A 20,978-nucleotide genomic window follows, 5' to 3' on the forward strand; every position below is an offset into this window, starting at 1 on the left:
TTTACAAAAAGTAAACTATGTCTGGTGATTTAAGCTTTAAGTTAAATATTATTAGATATACTAAAATTTTAGATGAGAACTGAGAACGGTATGAACATGCGATTAACTAACTGTCTTGTTGTTCGTGCTCGTCGTCTCGAGTTGTCTCGACACCAATTTACTAGTCGCAATGAGGACCTCGGACTACTCGAACCTGTACAGCATTGTGCGGTCGATCACCGCTATATGTACTGTATATGTACAACAACAACAACAACAACAACAACAGCAACAACAATGTACATACGCCTACTCTATGTAATAATAATTATTAACTTCATTTTATTAATTTAATTACGCAAGTATAAGTAGACAAGCTCATCATGATGACAATATGAGACATCATTTCTGTATCATTTATTTTCTGCATCTATTCTAGGTCCTAAAATATAGATTCATTTAAATCATTTTTTCACAACTGTTCCATAAATTACGAGGTATTGCATAAATACTATATATATGTTGTTGTTTTTTTTTCTATAGAATACCTATTGAGATCGATTAACGCCATTATTATATGTATATGTAGTTGCCGCGCTTTTTTATAATTAAAAGAAAATTTTTTTTTTACTTTAAATTATAATTATAGAGACAACTTTGATTTTTATTTACGAATTAGTTATTTATAACAATGATTTTTTTTTATTTACGATGACATTACGTCATATCATTGTTAAGTTATTTCCTTATTTCATAATAATGATGATAATAATTAGAACATCGTAAAGTAAAAAATATAGGATAAAGATATAGTGGGAATTCATAAAACGCACTAGATATAAATAAGTAGTGCTCCGTGGTAAGATTGCATAAACAAAAGATTTTCCGACTGCATAATAATATTCGTTATATTGGAGTAACGGATAATCCTGCTTTGAAGATTACTATCGTTTATTCTATCATAAAAATTTAAAAATGTCCTTCATAATAACGGTTTGCCTCTGTTGACACACATCTATATATGTGAGAAAGATATATTTATGAAAGTTTAATTGGTAGATTATTCTTAATAAACGTTTAGTCTACAAGTGCAAATTAAATTATTTAAAAATAGTATAGATAAACGAAAATAAACCAGGCTAAATTACTAAATGTTTAATTTTTTTTTTATAATTGCATTTATAATGTAAGTAGAATAGATAAATTTATGATATTTTTATATGCCTGTATGCCTATATAATATTTTTAAAAAATTTTGTCCTAAAGACAACTTTTGCGTGGTATGTAAAAGAATCGACAGAAATATTCACTGCCAATATGCAACTAAGAGATTATTACATAATTCTTCTCGTGATTGAGGTCAACAGTATTACATATTACCAGCTAGATCTAGGCTTTTCTGTTTAAGAGTATACTACACTCACATTAACATCATCTCAAGTTATACAGTTAAATATTACCTATGCAAATAAAAAAATGTAATAAAATAAAATAAATAAATTTCACAATCTTTATTATATTCATAAATAAATATAGTTTGGTTTTTCATTTGGTAATTGTTTTTATTAAATATCTATCCCTCATTTGGCTACTCACATTGTTGATAATTGAATTGTAAATCAGGCTGATTTAAATCCATTTGGATTTTTTTTCTGCCAGTTCCATGTGTCTGCACCTGAATAATTATAATAATTTATTTGTTTAATCAATTGGTAATATCTAAATATTCCATAATTATATTAATACAAATAGATAAAATTTTTTATCTTACACATGTCGTCAATATTTTTTGTGGCGACCCAATTAAATTCTTTTTTTGCCAACAAAGCATCTGCGTAACTCGATGATATGTCTCCAGGTCGTCTTTCAACAATTTTGTATGCAAGTTTTTTATTAGAAGCTTTTTCAAATGCATGAATTACCTCTAAAACAGAATAACCTCGTCCAGTACCCAAATTGACCGGTTTAAAACCTTTGACGTCTCGTGAACTTTGATAAATAATAGCTTTAACATGACCGTCAGCTAAATCCATAATGTGAATGTAATCTCTGACACCTGAATAAAGAAAAACGTAACATGATAATAAATATATATTCCATCAGTTACAATAATAATAATTTATTTATCATGTTGTTACATACCAGTACCATCAGGCGTGTCATAATCATCACCGTACACGTACAACATGTCTCTTTTACCAACGGCAACTTGAGCTATGAAAGGCATTAAATTATTTGGAATTCCATTTGGATCTTCTCCGATTTCTCCAGACGGATGAGCACCAACAGGATTGAAATATCTCAAAGATATAACCGACCATGAGTTATCAGATGCGCACAAATCTTTTAAAATTTCTTCAACCATATACTTTGTTTTTCCATAAGGATTAGTACAGTTACCAGTTATCATTTCTTCTGTAAGAGGCAATTTTTCCGGCACACCATAGACAGTAGCGCTGCTTGAATAGATTAAATTTTTGACACCATTGTCATTCATCACTTGCAAAAGATTTAATGTACCTCCGACATTTGTTTTGTAATACTCCAACGGTTTTTGGCATGATTCACCAACTGCTTTTAAAGCAGCAAAATGAATAACGCATTGAAATTTATACTGAAATATTTTTAAATATTTATATTAAAAAAATGAAAAAAATTATTAAATATTATCAACAATTTACCTTTTTAAATAATTTTTCAATAGCACTTATATTCGTAATATCACATTCTTCAAATATTACCGATTTATTTGCAAGTTTTTCTATGCGTAAAAGACATTCTGGTTTACTGGCATTAGCATCTGTAGGTAATTAAACACAAAAAATTACATCAGAATGATAAATCATAAAGATAAAATATTAAATTCTTACCTTTATGGGCATTGCCAAGGTTGTCAATCACCACCACCGGAAAATCTTGTTTTATTAATTCTAATACCGTATGGGAACCAATATAACCAGCACCCCCGGTCACCAACACGTTCCATTTATTATCCATTATTTACTATCGTTATTATTGTTATTAATTATTAAATTTATGTCAATTGCACACTATTAAAATTATTGTTATTTCCATTAAAATTTAATAAATTAGTTAATGCTTAAATAATATAATTATTGTCTACTATGATTACATAAAATTTTTATTAATCAGTGGAAAATAATAAAAAATAATTACTAACCTTACCAAAAGCCGAGTATTATTTTTATTCAGAGTATCCAATAGTACTCCCTATTTATAAATTCTGTTATCAACGTTATCACAGACGACGTGGAGTTTGACATTTTATATATTTACTTAGCAATTATTGTTGTATGACACATCGACACCGTCCACGTGACTAATAAACTCACCAATATTCAAAGTCATATCAAGGATTTTCATAGCACCATTTGATCATTCTATTATTATCCTCATTCATATTCTGCGCCTTAATTTCATTTGTTATTAAAATAACTAACATAATAGTGAGTACCTATAGTACTTTTATTAATTAGGCCTCGATTAATCGCCTCCATTAATATGTATATAATTACGTAAATTTATTTTTAGTATTTGAACAAGAAAATTGAATTTAAATTTTTTAAAAATTATCTTCTCTTCAATTGTCATATAGGTTAAAATATTCGAATAAAAAAATAAACATATAAGATCAAGATAATTCTGATTATTGATTTTTCCTTTTATCAACACCTGGTAAATTTGTAAATTTGAATTGTGTCTTTTTTAGACTACTGACATCTGTACCCGAATATTTATAACATTACAGTAGTATATAATTGATGAAAGAAACACATTGGGCGGGGTGTTGTCCGCGATGCGATTGCGTCATAAGAGAAATCTCCTGGTTGATTATTTTCCTGGCCCGTAAGCTGTCAGGTTCTGTTCATTCTGTTCGCTCTGTGTTGTGTTGTATTGTTGAAAAGTATACATATATATATACATGTGTTTACCGCCATCTTGAATCGGCGTAGGAATACGATTACAAATCTAAGAATTATAAAATAAAAATAGTAATGATATTAAATTTTTGAATTTAAATAATATAATATTAAAAATTGAGTATAAAATATAATAATTTCATGTATTGATATTATAAAAAAAAAAAAAAAAAACAATAATTTAGAATTGACAGAGAGGAACTAGTTTTAATTGGTGAAGCAATGATGAAATATAGGTGGTTGTGTGAGTTGTGTGATGATTCGAAATAATAGTGGGTGGGGGGAATGGGAGTAGCGTCGTGCAGTAGCAGCAAGCAGCGTTGTGCAGCCGCGGTGCCGCGATTCTGTCCGGCGAACCTGTTTGTAGTGTTTGTTATATTTATAAAACGTTTTTAGGCTATTGGTAGTATTATTAATGCGCCAATTGTTTACACTTATTCAATTCAAGTGTTTTCGTTCATTTTTTTGTTTTCGTTCGCTTTTTAAAATATTTAAAAATTAAATAACTGTTTTGTGTATTTTATTTATATATCTCACTGTAATAAAAACTTTTTCTTGCCATATTGGATTTCACCTATAGGATATATTCTATAAAATAAAATAAATAAATAAAAAGTGTGTCTGGAAATTAAAGGTAAGTCAGGACGACAGCCGCGGTATAATATGTTTAAAGGGTTTGCCGTTTGCTGATAATAACTCATCGCTGTATTAATATTATTATTAATTATTCAAATTTATCTTTTGTTTTATTTTCTATTAGATAGTTACTTTTTTTTTTTATATTTTCCCGTAAGGTAGAAACATTTCTGATACACTAATCATTGTTTAGATATAAATCTGACGCTCCCAGTTGTCAAAGATAAGGAGTGGGGGATATATACTATCGTAGGCTATTATAGTATACGTGTGTCCTAAATATTTTTAAGTAAAATAAAGAAACAAAAAAGAAGAAATTTATTTATTTTCATACATTTATAAAAATATATTTGGTGAATATACACGCATACGTTTTTTTTTTTTTTTTCTAAATAAACTCGAAAATAAAATAAAATGAAATTTTACGCTATTAATGCAATTTCATTGAATACAAGGCGTGTTTGACATATTAAAACCAGGCTTCAAGTGTCTTCTTTTATCAACGTGTGTTGATGATGATGCTAATAATAATAATTTTAAAAAGTCGTAAATATTTAATTAATTCATAAAACCTGTAAAATCCTTTAAATAAAATTATGATAGTGTAGTTTATATTTATACGAATTACTCATGTCCATATATAAATTTAATATTATCAGTTATTATTATTAATATATTAGATATTTATTTATTTATAATATTTACTGTATTGAAAAATCGTTAATGTGATCAGTAGCATTGTACACTTTTATAATACTCATAATATGGTTTGTGATGACGTCATTTTTAAATACCATTCATATATTTTTAAAAGATAATTTAAAAATTTAATCGTTCTTTCATCACAAGTTATTGCTGCATGTACATTTTATACTACCCGTTAGTTTTTTTTCTTTGTTATAAGTACATTTTTTTTTTTTTTTTGTCACGAAAACCCTTTGAAAAGTATGGATTTTAGTCGTTTCAGATCTTGACCGATAGTATCGACTAAATTTGCGAGTGTATGTCTAAGGGTTATGAGGAAGTTGATATACTTTTGTGGTTTTTTTTATTTTTTATGGCGCTCAAAGAAGAGAATGTTGCGAAAGTATACTGGAATAGTGGTTAATAACATAAGTAGCTGACCTCATCGGGTTAGATGACAAACAATCCGAATAATTGCTTGATGACCTCAATTAAGATCACTTGTGAAGGATTTAAAGCCCAGCGTAATAAATTTACACCCCCACTTTATTTTTCTTCTTCCTTTTCATTACTTATTTTTTTTTTTTCTATTGTACATATTGTGTGTCATGTTGGTCATGTTCATGGTTCATGACCTTTTGTACCCGTTATTAATAGAAAAATGCAATTACTCTGTTATCGTAGTTAGATCAAACTTTGACTACTCTGTTGTTGTTGGTGTTGTATGTATGCCCGACTTTTGTAGCACAGATGTTAAATATACTTGCACACGACTTTCAAACAACTTTCCTGTAAAGGAAGTAATTCATAGACACGAATAATGATGTATTATATTTTTTTTAAATACCGATTTTTAGTTTAATATTTAAAAAATTTTTTTTTATTCGTTAAAACATGGACTTTTATTTTTGCGTAACGGAAATAGATTGCATGATTTTAAGCCCTTCTGTACAGCAGGAAGTAAAAGTATAATGCAAAATAATAGAAAAATTTAAATAAATATTCATAGTATATATATTAGGGTTTCGCGAGGATAATTGATGAGGTTCAATATTGTTTGTCAGAGTCAACAAACTCGTACCGGAGTACGATAGGTACCAAAATCATTATTTTATATTCTGTGTAGAACACTAGATATGCTTGTGTTTAATAATCTTATCGATTCATGTTATAAAATAAAAAATAAATTTTTAAAATAGTATTAATATTTAATGCATAACAAAATAAATTGTTTTTGAGCAAACGTTTGCGAAGCGTCAGTGTATGACGCAGTAAAGGAAAAAAAATAAATATTAAAATAAGTAAATAATTTTTGCAAAAAAAAAAACTGCATTTTACGTTACTCCATACACCGTGACCAGAGTAACAATGAACTTGGCGAGTTTTCTAACGGGGTCTGGATATTGCGACGCTCATGTATATATATCCACATGATATAATCAACATGTTCCCTCTCTTACTCAACCAGCTGTAATTTAAAAAATTTTTTTGTTTTTTATTTATTCTCCACGGTATGATTTCCGCGCGTACACATAAATGACAAACAGTCTCTAATATGCGGTGAATTCATATTGCAATTATTTTTTGCCAGAGGCCAAAGTGTTTGTTACAACAAACTCAGCAATTGTATATGTATATAATATAATACACCATTATATTTATGCATAAAAAATGCGCTCTGTCAGTTCATCGTAAGGGAGAATGAAAAATACTCAGCGTCAAATATAGTAGGAGGAGGATGATGTGCCTGTTGCAAGTAAAAAATTAAAAAACAAAAAAAGAAAAAAAACGGGTATATATTGCATGTATAGTTCTTTAGATCAATGTTGGATAGACATAACCCACGCGCTCGTCTCGGAGACAAACGAGCCCTAGCCATGCAACTGAATGGACCACGGGTATACAAAAGAAACTGCTACACAAAAAAGACTCTTTAAAATCATCCATCAAAGTTTAATGGCCTCAGTGCATGCATTCGTTATTCACCACTCAACAATCAAACAACAATTACAAGACATTATTTTCTCTTTTAAATCGCTTTTTATTTTTTTATATAAATTAAATCTAATTTAATTTTGTAAAAAATTTAAAAAACTTAAATTACATACGACTGAGATTTATATCAACCAACAAACGCCTACATACAATTATATATGTATCAAGTTTGAAGACTGATCACCCTATTTTTTTTTAGCGCTGACGGGATCAGTCAATTTTAACTACTGCAATCAAAGATTTGTACAATAATATATGTATATATATACTAGTGAGCCTGTTAAAATTTAGAATAACTCGCGGAATAAGATACGTTCGCATGAATGATGTGATGGTGATGATGATGATGATGATGATGATACATAAATTCAACGGCATTCGTTGTCACAGAGCTACACTTGTTGTGTTCGATAGAAGTTGGTCGTTTATGATTGGAATGCTAGCATGAAGGACGATTCAATTTACTTTACACTCACTGTAAATTATATTACTTTACTTTTATATTGTGTGCGTGCGTGCACCATAACCACTATATGATTACGTAATATAAAAGTACACGTTTATTTGAATACTGTATATAAACTGAATAAGGTGAATAAGGTGCGCTATCTGACTTTGATTCTGAGTCATACTCATGTACGATTGTTGATGCTGTTGTTAATGTTATATTTTGCTCCATGAGTAATACTCTTATTTTTTTTTCTTCTATTTTTATGTATTAACTAAACATGCGCAAAAATACGCTCATTCAATAATATATATTTCTTCTTTTTTTCTCATGAATAAATAAATAAATAGTTATTGTATGAAAAAATAATCCTGATAATTATTATTTTTAACCTTATTAAATAAAGATTTAACGTTATTTATTATCAATTCCTTACGAAACAATTTCACATTTATTGCTAAAGAACAACTCATATTTGAGATAATGGAATTGTGTAGGTTGATGAGTTATTATACAGATAATTTATATGAATTTTAAAATATATTTATATGCAGTAGTTTCAGACGTTTGCATTGCTGTTGTATAAATGAATAAAATTATTTTTACAGATTAAAAATGCCGGAAGAACAAAAATCAACCGGAGGTACTGGTAATGTTACCGCAGCTGAAAATGGAACAGGAACTCATTCACCAAGTAAAAGTCCAATGGTTAAGGGTAAAATGGCACTAGCCAAAGTAACATTGCTCGATGGTACTACTAAAGATTTTTCTATCGAGGTTATTGTTGATTTTTAATTCCTAGACATTATAATTTGTATCAATGTAATAAAAATAATAAAATTAATAAATTGCATTACAGAGAAAAGCAAAAGGACACGAGCTTCTTGACAAAATATGTGCAAGTATTAATTTAATTGAGAAAGATTACTTTGGCCTCATTTACGAAGACAAATACGATCCACGAAATTGGCTTGATCTCGAAAGAAGAATTACAAAATTCATTAAAAGTAAGCCAATAAAAAAACATTAATATAATACGAGCCAATCCTAATTAAATTATGACCAGCAATCAATAGATGATAAAATGATTTTAATCAATTAAACTTTTTAGGTGAACCTTGGAAATTCAACTTTGAAGTTAAATTTTATCCACCAGACCCAGCTCAATTGCAGGAAGATATTACTCGTTACCAATTGTGTCTTCAAATTAGAAATGATATAATAACAGGACGATTAGCGTGTTCATTTGTCACTCACGCATTGTTAGGGTCTTATTTAGTACAATCAGAAGTGGGCGATTATGATCCACAAGAGCATGGTAGAGATTATTTAAAAGACTTTAAATTTGCACCTAATCAGACGCCCGAATTAGTTGAGAAAGTTATGGATCTTCATAAAACGCATAAGTAAATTTATTTTTATTGTATATTATTACAATAGTTTGGTTTAATAAATATATTAATTATATGTATTATTTATAAACAGAGGTCAAACACCTGCTGAAGCAGAATTGCATTACTTGGAGAATGCAAAAAAACTAGCAATGTATGGTGTTGATCTTCATCCAGCAAAAGACTCTGAAGGTGTAGATATAATGCTTGGTGTGTGCTCTTCAGGTCTTTTAGTTCATCGAGATAGACTGAGAATTAATCGATTTGCATGGCCTAAAATATTAAAAATTTCATACAAAAGACATAATTTTTATATTAAAATTCGCCCGGGAGAATTTGAACAATACGAATCAACGATTGGATTTAAATTAGCAAATCACAGAGCTGCCAAAAAGTTATGGAAAGTTTGTGTCGAACATCACACTTTCTTCAGGTATTTTTTTTTCTCTATTGCGGAATTACACTTTCGTACTTTTTTTTTCTTCTCTTTGTATTTATAAATTAATAACATAAATTTAAGACTCATGAGTCCCGAGCCAGTGAAGAAAGTGGGTCTGCTACCACACTTAGGATCACGATTTCGATATTCTGGACGTACACATTATGAAACTAAAAAAATACCAATTGAAAGACAGCCTCCTCAATTTGAGAGATCACTCAGCGGCCGTCGTCTAACTTCTCGCAGTATGGATGGTATATTTGCTGTTAAATTTTTATTTCTTTTCTTTAAAGTTTATTAATATATAAACACTGAAAATTTACTGTTATTAAATATTTTTTATATTTATTTAGCTTTAGGTGGGTCACAAACCGTTGAAACTTATGGCTCAGAACCAAGTAAACGTCATACCATGAGCTATGAACCTGAAATGATTCCAGATATGGAACACATTGATCAAAGGCCTAGTCCGATAAAAAAACAGAAAGAAAAGGTAACATTTGTTTATATCTACAAAAATTATTTTTTTTTTTTTTCTTTGGAGATCAATTACTTTTATTATTCCGATAATTATAATACGATATATTGCTCGATGCGGTCTACGCTTTCAAGATTTTATTTTACCCGTATGTATGTTCGATTTCATACAAACCAAAAAAAAAATTATAACTTTTTATTAGGAAGATATTAAAAATAAATTGAATAATTTTTAAGCGAGATTAGAGTACACCCAACGCTTCGTGTTTGAGGTGAGCAAGTAATAATATAAGGTATAATATAATATATTTTGAATTATATCTAATAGAGAATCACGATAAATTATTCTCATATCTATAAAAACAAGTTAGGAAACACGTACCTAGGAAATTATTATTTTGACTTGAAATAAATTCCGAGTATTTAAAAATTTGAGATTAAAACGATTAATTGACACGTATATAACTAACCACTGATAGCTCACTCGAAAAACAAGTATTGGAACAACATCGGCCAGCAGTGCCAGTAGCCTGGAAGGAGAATATGACGCGGAACGCGCTGAAAAGGTATATCTTCATCATTCATTTCCCCTCATTAAATAAATATTTATTTATCCGTTTGCTATATATACTATATATACATAATCTATCTATACATATCGCACTGTAGTTCTCTATTTCAATGTTAGATTATTATGGTGGATCTTTGGTGTTTTTTTCATTTCCATCAATTGCATGATACATTTGTGAATTTCATATTTCAATTATTGCGTTACGTGTCAAGGGGGTTGTTAAATTTTCACAAATAAATATAGTGAAATATAATGATAAAAAAAATTTATTATAAATATATGGGAGCGCAGACCGTAATTATGATATTTTTATAGCATGCTAGGATCATCGTTTATTATAATATATATAAAACAAAAATAAAAATCTATGTGTATTTAACGGCAGTGAGAGCGCACGATCAACAATGTGTCGTGTTCTTTGTAAGCTTTTTGCTGTAAAAAGAAAAGTTTTTACCTTAAAAAAAAAAAAATTCTCACATACAACATGTGTGTAAATAAAATAAAATGAAAATTTTTGAAAAGTAATTCGAGCTTGAAAGCTTCAGACTATATATATTTATTTTTGCGTGCATGGAACGCTTTTGTGATTCGATTTTTTTAATTTACTTGTAGAAACCGGTTGGAGGTATTGCGGTTTTACCGCTTGCCGGTGGTGAGCTTACCAGTAAAAAGAAGAAGGATAAACAGAACGAAAATGAAAAAGAAAATTATAATGATCTTAATAATTCCGAGTTGATAAATGATAGCACGTCTATTGATAATAAAAAATTGAAGGAAAAAGGAAGCCCAGAAAAACGGGACAAAAAGGAGAAAATAAAGGTTTGTGGATTTTTTATAACAATTATTTTTCATAAGTAGATGCATTAAATTATTTGAAACTTTTAAATTATTAGATATCATCATTACTTTAAAAATATTTAGATCCCTTGTTGTTGTTATAGTAATTTCGTAAATAATAAGTATTATATAAATATATTAAGTAGTTGCTCTGTAGCATGTATCGCATGTATTTATTATTTTTTTACTATCAAAGATACCTGTCGGTGGATTCCTCTTTGGTAAACGGGATAAAGATCAAAATAAAACCAAGAAACCAACAAAAAATAATAAAGAACATAATGAGTCAATGGGTGATGCTGATTCAAATATCTCAGTGTCATCAAGACAACCACAACCTGTTGAACCCATGCCTGCTACACCTGAAAAAACAGAAAAAACAGAAAAAAAATCACCAGCATACACCAAGTCTTATGATTACGAAGAAACGCCATCATCACCCACCAAAAAATCATATGTACCTCATGGTTTTTCATATGAAGACAGAGCTGCATCTCCAGACAGTAACAATCAACAATCACTCACTGGTGAAAGTAAAAAAGCTACCGGATTAGCCTTTAATTATGCTCCAGGAGAGGATAAAAAGGTTGTAGAGTCAGCAGCTGAAAAACGTAAAACCAAAGATATTACACCGAATAAAGTAACATCATCACCATCACCACCGCCACCACCACCACCCACTACAGCAGCAACACCAGCAGCTACAGGTTTAAAAACTCCAGGAATAAATTATGTTGAATCCGCAGGATTGAAAGAACAACAGAAAGGATTACAAAATTCAAATGACAAAAGTGCTTCTGCTGCTCTTATTGCTGGAGAACAATCGGGCAATATAGCTGCTGTTAAACCTGGTGTAATTATACCTGAAAGTGTTGAGCCACAACAAGAACACTTGATACTACCATTACCAGATGGTACAATTTTTATCGGAGGCATGATTTATCTAAAAGATAAACCATTAGATCAAAGTTCACTGGGACCTGATTCAAATAAAATATTAGATGGTAAAGTACATGGAAAAGATGGTAAAACATTTAAAAAAGCAGATTTTGGTCCACAAGGTGTGCACATTGTCAATGGGTTAATTACTGGAAAAGATGGAAAACCATTGAATCAACAAATACCATGTGTAGATGATAATAAATATTATATAAACAATGGAATTATTTGTTGTAGCGGTCAGCCACTGAATAAAAGTTCTCTTGGACCTCAATATTCGTTAATTAAAGACGGTAGAGTTGTTGGAAAAAACGGTAAGCCAATTAGTGTAGATAAAGTTGGATCAGGTGGTGCATCAATAAAAGATGGATTAATATTTTCACATGACGGTAAACCACTGACTCAAGGTTCATATGGTACTGACGGCAATTATATTGTGGGTGGAGTTGTATGTGCACCAAATGGAAAAGTTATTAATCAAGTTGCTCTTCTTCCGGATTCAACTTATATATCTGATGGTTTGATTTACGGTCGTGATGGTAAAATTTTGTCAAGCGGTGATCTTGGACGTGAGGGTAATTACGTTACTGAAGGTAAAGTTTATGCAAAAGACGGTAAACCAGTTAAAAATGAAATTTTTAGTTCCGATGGTTCTGTTATTAAAGATGGAATTGTTTACAATAAAGATGGTAAAACATTAAATCAAGCATCTTTACTTCCAACTGGTGCTTATCTTAAAGATGGTAAAGTTGTTGCTAAAGATGGTAAATCAATAAAACATTCATTTTATAAAACAGACGGTAGCTTTGTTAAAGATGGAATTATTTATGCTAAAGATGGTAAACCTTTAAATCAAATTCCGTATTTGATCGACGGCAGCTTTATTAAACAAGGTTTACTTTATGATCGAAATGGACGTTTATTAAATCAGAATCTTTTTAAACCTGATGATACTATTATACGTGAGGGAATTATTTATGGCGCAGATAGTAAACCACTCGATCATGGTTACTTGGGTGGTGTCGGTGCTAATGATAATAATTTATCTATTAAAGATGGTATTGTTATTGGTAAAGACGGTAATCCAGTAAAACAAGAATCATTTGGATCTAATGCAAGTCAAATAAAAAAAGGAATTATTGTCAGTAAAAATAATAAAGCTCTTAATCAAGATTCCTTTGTACCTGAAGGTGCATGTATAAAAGAAGGTAAAGTCTGTAATCGAGATGGAAAACCTATTAAAATGTCATTCTTTAAACCTGATGGTAGTTTTATTAAAGACGGACAAATATACGGTAAAGATGGTAAACCATTGAATTTAAGTTCACCCATTCCAGACGATTGTTACATTTTAAATGGAATTATTTTTGATGATATGGGAACGCCCCTTGTAAAAGATACCTTTGGATCAGATGGGTCGTATGTTGTAACTGGATTAATATATGATAAAGACGGTAAATTAATAAAAGACGGACGTTTTGGTCCACATGGACATAAAATAAAAAATGGTATGATTATTGGTCCAGATGGTAAACCATCAACACAAGATGATAAAGGACCAGACAATATTGCGATTATTGATGGTAAAATAGTTGATGGACAAGGTAATCCCAAGAATCAAGGTTCTTTATTATCAGATGGTTGTTATATCCAAGAAGGAATAGTATATGATAGAAATGGACGTCCACTTAAATTGGGAGCATTCAAACCCGATGGTACGTATATTAGAGATGGTTTACTGTACAATTGGGGAGGTGCATTGTTTAATGCCGGCAGTAAATTACCCGACGAATATTATGTTGAAGAAGGTAGACTTTATGGTAAAGATTCAAAACCTTTAAATCATAGTTCGTTTGGGCATGACGGTGGATTCATAGAAAATGGATTTATTTATGATAAAGATATGAAACCTCTTAGTCGTGGTACATTTGGTAAAGACGGTAGTTATATTCAAGGCGGGTCAATATTTGGATCTAATGGTAAACCGCTTAATAAAAAACAAACAACTACTATTACATTAACTTTTGTGCGATATGGTTTGGTATGTGACAATGACGGTAAACCAATAGCATCACAGCCTTTTGATGATTCTGGCAATAAAATAAAGAATGGAAAAATATATGACAGCAATGGAAAACCATTAAATCAAAGTTCTATTAGTCTTAATGGACAGCAACAATCTATTAAAGATGGTATAATTTATGCTCCTAATAATAAACCACTTAATCATGGACCATTGCCAGTTGAAAATTGTTTTGTCAAAGCCGGGAGAGTTTGTAATGCTGATGGACAACCTCTGACACAAGAGTCATTTGGACCTGAGGGATTAAGAGTCAAAGAAGGTGTAATAGTTGACAAAAGTGGAAGACCTATTAAACAATCAGCATTTGATGCTGACGGTAATACTGTAAAAGATGGTCTTATTTACAATAAATCCGGTAAACTACTTGACAAACATTATACTCATATTACTATTACGATGGTACGAAAGGGTATAATTTGTGACAGTGTCGGTAAACCAATAACGGAAAGTCCATTTGGTAATGACGGAAGTTACATTAAAAATGGTAAAATTTACGACACCAATGGTAAACCATACAACCAAGAAATATTTGGAGATGATAGTGGATTTATCAAGGATGGTATTATTTATGGTAAAAATAATCAACCAATGGATTATGATCAGATTCCCGTTTCCGTAGCTCCAAGTCTTCCAACTACTACACCTTCAAAAATAAAAAAAACTGCCGTTCCAGTTAGTACACCTACTATTGTTAAAACAACAACAAAACAATCGGTAATAAAAGATCAAGAAGGATTGACACAAAATATTGAAGAAAAAATAGAAGATTTGACACCAGGTGGTACAGGACAAGTTACAGTAAATACCCAAGTTAATAAGGTAATTGACATTACTATTAATATTATTATTATTTAGTGTCTTGAAAAATAGTTAAAAAGTATTTAGTTTTGCATATTATGTATAAATGTAGGCAGAAACTCAGGATGATGGTAGAGCTCCATATATGACGGCAACAGCCGTGACCACTCGTACTGCTACTATGCATGAAGATCTTGAAAAAAATCAAAAAACCAGTCAGGTTTGTTTGTTTCTTCTTTTTTACAATTTATTATTTTTTTTTAATTATCTATTTTTCATTTTATTTTTATTTTGTTTTACTTTACTTTATTTTGACATATCAGGTTGAAGAGAAAACGGTAGCACACACAACTGCCACTAGTGCTACCAGACAAGAGCAGCGAGTTGTTACTCAAGAAGTAAGAACCACAAGCCATGTGCTTTCTGGAGAGCAGGTAAACTTTATATCTATTTATTTATTTATTTTTTATTTATCAGATACCATATAATATCACAATATATAACTTGTTTGTGGTAAAAAGTAACGCCACTAAAAATATCATTTTCAATAATATTAACATTTATTATTTTATCATATATAAATAATTTAGTGTGTAGATAATATAACAAGTAAATAATTTATTAACTGAATTTTAAAAAATCAACTCGATTAAAAAATTCATATTTCTTTTTTAATTATTACATAAGTATGATAGTTTGCTGTGATTGTTTTTATTATTATTTAATTAATTGATTAATGATTGGCGGCTTGGCTAATAACCCACATTGCATGGCGTAGCTCTTCTCACGACGACTCAGTACGTCCAGTTCAAGCAGCGGTGATTCAGGCACGCCTATTGACATTGATGATGATCAACGTGAGTTCTACAATCAGTATTATCAGGTAATCATCATTTTCTCATCAACACATAACCACTTATTGTTATTACTTATTATTATTCATAATAATAATAAATCATCAGCTTTTAATTTTCTAATACATTTATCAAGGTAACATTAAATTGTAATACATGTTTGTATAATATTGTTTGCTCGAAATGTTTTGTCTAAATTACTGTATAGACGTTAAAATAATTGATAAAGTTAACGGGATTATTTGCAGTGTACCAGGTAAATAGACGAGTGACTGTGTGAGCACCGCAAACAAAAAAAAATTGTCTATGCAATGATTCCAAATTTTTTGTTTGTTTTGTCATAATTGTATTCTATAATTAAAATAAAAATTTTAATCAATAGGGAGATTCTGCCGGAATAGTGGCAACAGAGACTCATGTATTTTCGGGTGAACCAGACAGTAATGTAATCGCTACCAGTACTGTACCATTAGTGGCAACTGAAACAAGAAAAGTCGCTTTGGAAAATGAAGATGGAAGTTACAGTGCAACTGGTGAAATAGTTAGCACTCAAACTATTTCCAGTAAAACTAGAACAGTAGAAACAATTACGGTTTGTATTTATATTATTAATTTTTTTTCTGTTTTTTTAATGAAACCCTCGTTAATTTTTGCTATATTTATTGATATAGTATAAAACGGAACGAGATGGGGTTGTTGAAACTCGAGTAGAACAAAAAATAACAATACAATCAGATGGTGATCCAATCGACCATGACCGAGCACTTGCTGAAGCTATTCAAGAAGCAACAGCCATGAATCCTGATATGACGGTAGAGAAAATTGAAATACAACAACAAACAACTCAATAATAATAATAACTTTAATTATTATTAGTACTATAATTTTGATAAACGAGAAGAAGTTGATATCTTCTAAAAAATTTATAATTATTTAATATTAATTGAAAAAAAATTATCGGAAAATATTGTATTTTATATTATTATTATTATTGCAATTACTTAGCGTATGATTGAATCTTACGCATATTTGTACAGAGGTTGAATAAAATTTGACAGTACAGGGTGAGTTTTAAAAAACTTATACATTACAGATATAATAATACTTGTAGACTTTGCTATCGAATTTTAAAAGTACGGTACACGCTTAACAAGTTATTATATTATATATAATAATAATTATGATAAACCTTATTACTTCTTTTTGGAGAACTGAAAAAATTAAATTAAAAACCGTACAGTTGACAAAGAAGCATTTTCTTTTAAAAAAAATGTTTATTTAAATTACAATAGATCTGGGTAATTATTATTTTTCAATTACTTAATAAAGATATATTATATAATAATATTAGTTAAACTTTTATAAACATAATAATGTTATTATTATTATGGGCAACGTATTTTTTTAACAATATTATGAAAAATACGTTTAAATAATAAAAAGTGATGATAAAATTTAATCCTACAACTATATTTGTATAGTATGATTTGTAACAATTGAGTATTTTTATTTTGAATATACAATTTAAAATATATATTTAAACAAATCCTGTAAGCAGTATATAATTACAATAAAACGTCATCACGTTCTCCTACTACACTTAAGCAGACCAATGTCGAAGGTTTGCTCATAAATCCTGTAGACTCAAGTACTGAATTTTTTCGATAATGATAATAATAATAATTATTATTATTATTGTTATTATTATTATCATAATTAATTGTAAAACCAAGAGCTATAAGATGCATTGGTCAGCGTATATGTCTAAATCTAGCGTAGCTTGTATACTCAAAAAATGTATGTCTGCAGCGTATGAACTTTTTACTTAAATACCCTTTAATATATTGAAAAAAAAAAGTAAAAATTACTTTGATATCAATGATAATTTTATACTCAGTAACAGTGGAATTAAATTTATTTAAAAATAAAGTCTTACCATATCTGCGCTCTTCGATTTTTTAACTAATTTTCTCTAGATATACTTTTTTAACTTATTCTGATGCCAATAAAAAGTGATTAGTTAGTTTTATATTTTTACATATTGATTAAAAATTAAAGGTTGTAATAAGTGATGACATAAATATCCCACATTTATTGAGTATATTTTTATTATTTATTAGTGTGGCTTTCACATTATAATTTTAAAAAATTTTTTGATTTTAATAATAATATATTTATATTTAGTAAGATTATTTTCATTTTTGTCACAAATAACATTTCAATATTGTTTTTATTTTATATTTATATAAATATAAGTGAATATCTCTCAATTCCAAAGTACGAAAATGGCACATAATGTTATCTCACCCTGCTTTATTATTGTTGTTTGTAACATTCCACGCTTATGTATTCAAATAACTAACATTGTGTATTATATTTTTTTATTATACATTTAAATTACTTTTTTTTTGTTTTTTAATTTTAGCAGCGCTTAATATATGAAGAACAAATAAAATATAAATAATAATAATAACAATAATTATATTGTCTTGATTGTAAAATTAAAAAATTAACGCTGAAAGATACAAAAAAATTGAAAATCCATAACAGAAACACACGTTAATTATAGAGTTGTTAAGAGATATATATAAATATATATTGAAAATGAAATAATAAAGTACATCAATTTGATTTGAAATATATATTATATTATATAATTGAATTGTTATACATCCTGTTCAGCTGCGTTCTCTACTACAATTATAATAAAAATGTGAATTTATAATGCAGTATATATATACATATATGAAAAAAAAAAAAAAAAAAAAAAAGACGATGATTAAAGCAACGAGTACTTTTGCTCGACAAACTTTGTTTAAATTGTTCTTTCCATTTGTATATATTTAATCTCATGTGTGTATTTTTTTATTATATTTTTTTAACCTTCACAATTCAATGTGACTTATTTATTATTAGCATTACATATTTACTATAACTTTTTATTTAAACATGACGTCATAACTACTGAATTTATGTACGCAGATTTTAGATGATTATGTTCATGTTTTTGTCGAGGATTAACAGCCTTCCAAAAAGGTCTTGGAGTAAAATGATTATCTTTTCTTCCAGCGATTGAGGAGGCTATAAATAAAATAACTAAATGATGAAAATTATTTTTTTTCTGCTATATACAATGATATATTAAAGAATGATTGATTTTACTTGATGTCCATGGTGGATAGATTTGCGGCTTAACTTCCATAGCCGATGTTGCACTAATTGATAATTTTGGGCCAGGTTGAAGTATGGCTCGTGATATAGATCGTTCAAATGCCGGTGGTAAGTTCAGAGAAGCTGTTTGATTTTATTAATTATTATTATTATAAAATTGAAATTTTAATTGATGGTAGTAATTGTAAATGGTAATTCGCGACTCTAATATCAAAGAAGCATGCAATTATTATAAAGTTTGCTAATGTCATCAAGAACACGAATTAATATGCCTGTTGCATACAAATGAAAGAAAAAGTTTATTTTGAAAGCTTTTAGGATTAATTCGAGTAAAATAGACGATTCGAAACGATGAGCCAAAATCTGTACACAGTGGCATCCTCCTATGAGTCATGTGTCAGAAAAAATTTTGTACTACAGATGTTAAATACTTACTTGTAATGTCGTTGCTCAAACTCATTTTATGTATTTTCCGTTGGGCCAATCGCAATTGTTTCTCATTCTGAAATTTTGTCAGAAAATTTCGGGTAACTCGAGGTATCGTTTTCCCATCTAAAGTATCTGCTCAAATACCAATTATGTTATAAATAATTATATTTTCATAAAATAAATAATTGTCATTTACTTAGTGAGCTGCTGTTAGCAATAACGTTCTCTCGATATCTGAATTGATGTGTAACAGGATTGTCTTGCAAGTGTAGTTCTGTAAGTGACTTCAATGCTTTCATTGTTTCAATCAAGTCTAGCATATCATCAACAAGATTATTTCTTGCAATCAAAATTTCTAAATTACACAAGCAGCTGAGAGGTTTCAAAAAGGTCAAATTATTTCCAGATATATTCAAGATTCTCAACTGATAAGTCTGCAATCGGACAAAAGGAAACGCTGATCAATATAAATAATTATCATTAAAAATATAATATAAATAATTTCAGTGTACTGATAGGGTATAGAGACTTCTTGGATCAAAAATTATTGATTCCCCACTGGAAAGTCGTTGACTTTCGATACGAAGTTCAAATAAATTTTCTAAATTTTCCATTTCTTCTACAACAGAAATATTGTTGTAGCCGATAAATAAAATTTTTAAATTCCGTAAATTATCTAAATTTTCAATTTTCTTTATATTGTTGTGTTGAAGATATAAGTGGGTTAAATTTACGGTGAATTGAAGATTTTCAATTTTTGAAATAGAGTTATTTTGCAAATATATGACTCTCAGGTTTCTACATCCTGAAAGATTTCCCTAAAATTATTATTTATTTTAATGTATTTTTTAAATTATTTATTTGCTTATCATACAAACTTACGATAGCGTCAACAAATTTCCCATTCATATGAAGATGAGTAATTTTACGCAAATTATTTTTTGCAACTCTTTTGGTTAAAGATTTCAAAGATTGTGTCCGAACACATTCTTTTTCAATGTAATTCGTTGTTAACAGCACCATTGTGTACCTGCAATTATTTTATTTGTTCGTCACAAATTATTTGACAGCTAAACGACTAAATTATATATTATTGATCAAACAAACCGGTCATATTGTTTGTTTCGTATCATATATAGACACAAACTCTACATTATAAAAAAAAAAAAAAAAAACAGTATCGGTATTTGTTTTTGTGAAACAACTGAATAAGTAAATTTGAATACTTTTCGAAATCTAAAAACCAAAACTCTACATTATCAAAACTAATTACTACATTCAAATAAGTATTACTGATTGCATATAT

At 29.0% G+C, this 20,978-nt stretch overlaps 3 protein-coding genes across 7 annotated transcripts; 1 reads left to right on the forward strand and 2 right to left on the reverse strand.

Moving 5' to 3' along the window:
- Positions 1–1,475: 1,475 nt before the first annotated feature.
- LOC130668860 (UDP-glucose 4-epimerase) lies at positions 1,476–3,495 on the reverse strand. 3 transcript variants are annotated; one of them, XM_057471354.1, is made up of 6 exons: positions 3,166–3,495; positions 2,850–2,982; positions 2,661–2,779; positions 2,122–2,593; positions 1,751–2,035; positions 1,476–1,654 (listed from the first exon to the last, which is right to left on the reverse strand). In XM_057471354.1, exons 2-6 carry the CDS (start codon positions 2,974–2,976, stop codon positions 1,599–1,601), a joined length of 1,059 nt encoding a protein of 352 aa, XP_057327337.1. In that variant the 5' UTR covers positions 2,977–2,982; positions 3,166–3,495; the 3' UTR covers positions 1,476–1,598. The 3 variants fall into 3 exon arrangements, with proteins under 3 accessions (XP_057327337.1, XP_057327336.1, XP_057327335.1); XM_057471353.1 differs by having other exon boundaries at positions 2,850–3,029; positions 3,161–3,494; XM_057471352.1 differs by having other exon boundaries at positions 3,161–3,493.
- Positions 3,496–3,846: 351 nt separating this feature from the next.
- LOC130668857 (uncharacterized) lies at positions 3,847–18,469 on the forward strand. Of its 3 annotated transcripts, XM_057471344.1 has the most exons (15): positions 3,847–4,554; positions 8,292–8,460; positions 8,543–8,690; positions 8,795–9,089; positions 9,169–9,507; positions 9,595–9,767; positions 9,867–10,006; positions 10,470–10,556; positions 11,174–11,380; positions 11,595–15,239; positions 15,331–15,438; positions 15,542–15,652; positions 15,997–16,101; positions 16,455–16,664; positions 16,744–18,469. In XM_057471344.1, exons 2-15 carry the CDS (start codon positions 8,299–8,301, stop codon positions 16,921–16,923), a joined length of 5,910 nt encoding a protein of 1,969 aa, XP_057327327.1. In that variant the 5' UTR covers positions 3,847–4,554; positions 8,292–8,298; the 3' UTR covers positions 16,924–18,469. The 3 variants fall into 3 exon arrangements, with proteins under 3 accessions (XP_057327327.1, XP_057327330.1, XP_057327328.1); XM_057471347.1 differs by lacking the exon at positions 15,997–16,101; XM_057471345.1 differs by lacking the exon at positions 10,470–10,556 and having other exon boundaries at positions 3,848–4,554.
- Positions 17,327–20,840, reverse strand: LOC130668859 (protein phosphatase 1 regulatory subunit 42-like). The gene is made up of 7 exons (XM_057471350.1): positions 20,780–20,840; positions 20,555–20,702; positions 20,185–20,490; positions 19,869–20,106; positions 19,679–19,804; positions 19,235–19,366; positions 17,327–19,153 (listed from the first exon to the last, which is right to left on the reverse strand). The coding sequence occupies exons 1-7, from the start codon at positions 20,803–20,805 to the stop codon at positions 19,002–19,004; spliced, it is 1,128 nt and encodes a 375-aa protein (XP_057327333.1). The 5' UTR covers positions 20,806–20,840; the 3' UTR covers positions 17,327–19,001.
- Between the last annotated feature and the right edge of the window lie 138 nt (positions 20,841–20,978).

The sequence above is a fragment of the Microplitis mediator genome, chromosome 5 (genome assembly GCF_029852145.1).
Source record: "Microplitis mediator isolate UGA2020A chromosome 5, iyMicMedi2.1, whole genome shotgun sequence".
Classification (NCBI taxonomy): domain Eukaryota; kingdom Metazoa; phylum Arthropoda; class Insecta; order Hymenoptera; family Braconidae; genus Microplitis; species Microplitis mediator.

Excerpts from the sequence above, each read along its gene's own strand:
- LOC130668857 (XM_057471344.1), top strand. The coding sequence starts at position 8,299 with ATGCCGGAAGAACAAAAATCAACCGGAGGTACTGGTAATGTTACCGCA. Across the intron at positions 8,691-8,794 it reads AATTACAAAATTCATTAAAA|GTGAACCTTGGAAATTCAAC; the intron begins GTAAGCCAATAA and ends TAAACTTTTTAG. Across the intron at positions 9,090-9,168 it reads GATCTTCATAAAACGCATAA|AGGTCAAACACCTGCTGAAG; the intron begins GTAAATTTATTT and ends ATTTATAAACAG.
- LOC130668860 (XM_057471354.1), bottom strand. The coding sequence starts at position 2,976 with ATGGATAATAAATGGAACGTGTTGGTGACCGGGGGTGCTGGTTATATT. Across the intron at positions 2,036-2,121 it reads TGACACGCCTGATGGTACTG|GTGTCAGAGATTACATTCAC; the intron begins GTATGTAACAAC and ends TTCTTTATTCAG. Across the intron at positions 1,655-1,750 it reads AAAAAATATTGACGACATGT|GTGCAGACACATGGAACTGG; the intron begins GTAAGATAAAAA and ends ATAATTATTCAG.
- LOC130668859 (XM_057471350.1), bottom strand. The coding sequence starts at position 20,805 with ATGATACGAAACAAACAATATGACCG. Across the intron at positions 20,703-20,779 it reads CGAAACAAACAATATGACCG|GTACACAATGGTGCTGTTAA; the intron begins GTTTGTTTGATC and ends AAATAATTGCAG. Across the intron at positions 19,805-19,868 it reads TGCTAACAGCAGCTCACTAA|ATACTTTAGATGGGAAAACG; the intron begins GTAAATGACAAT and ends GTATTTGAGCAG.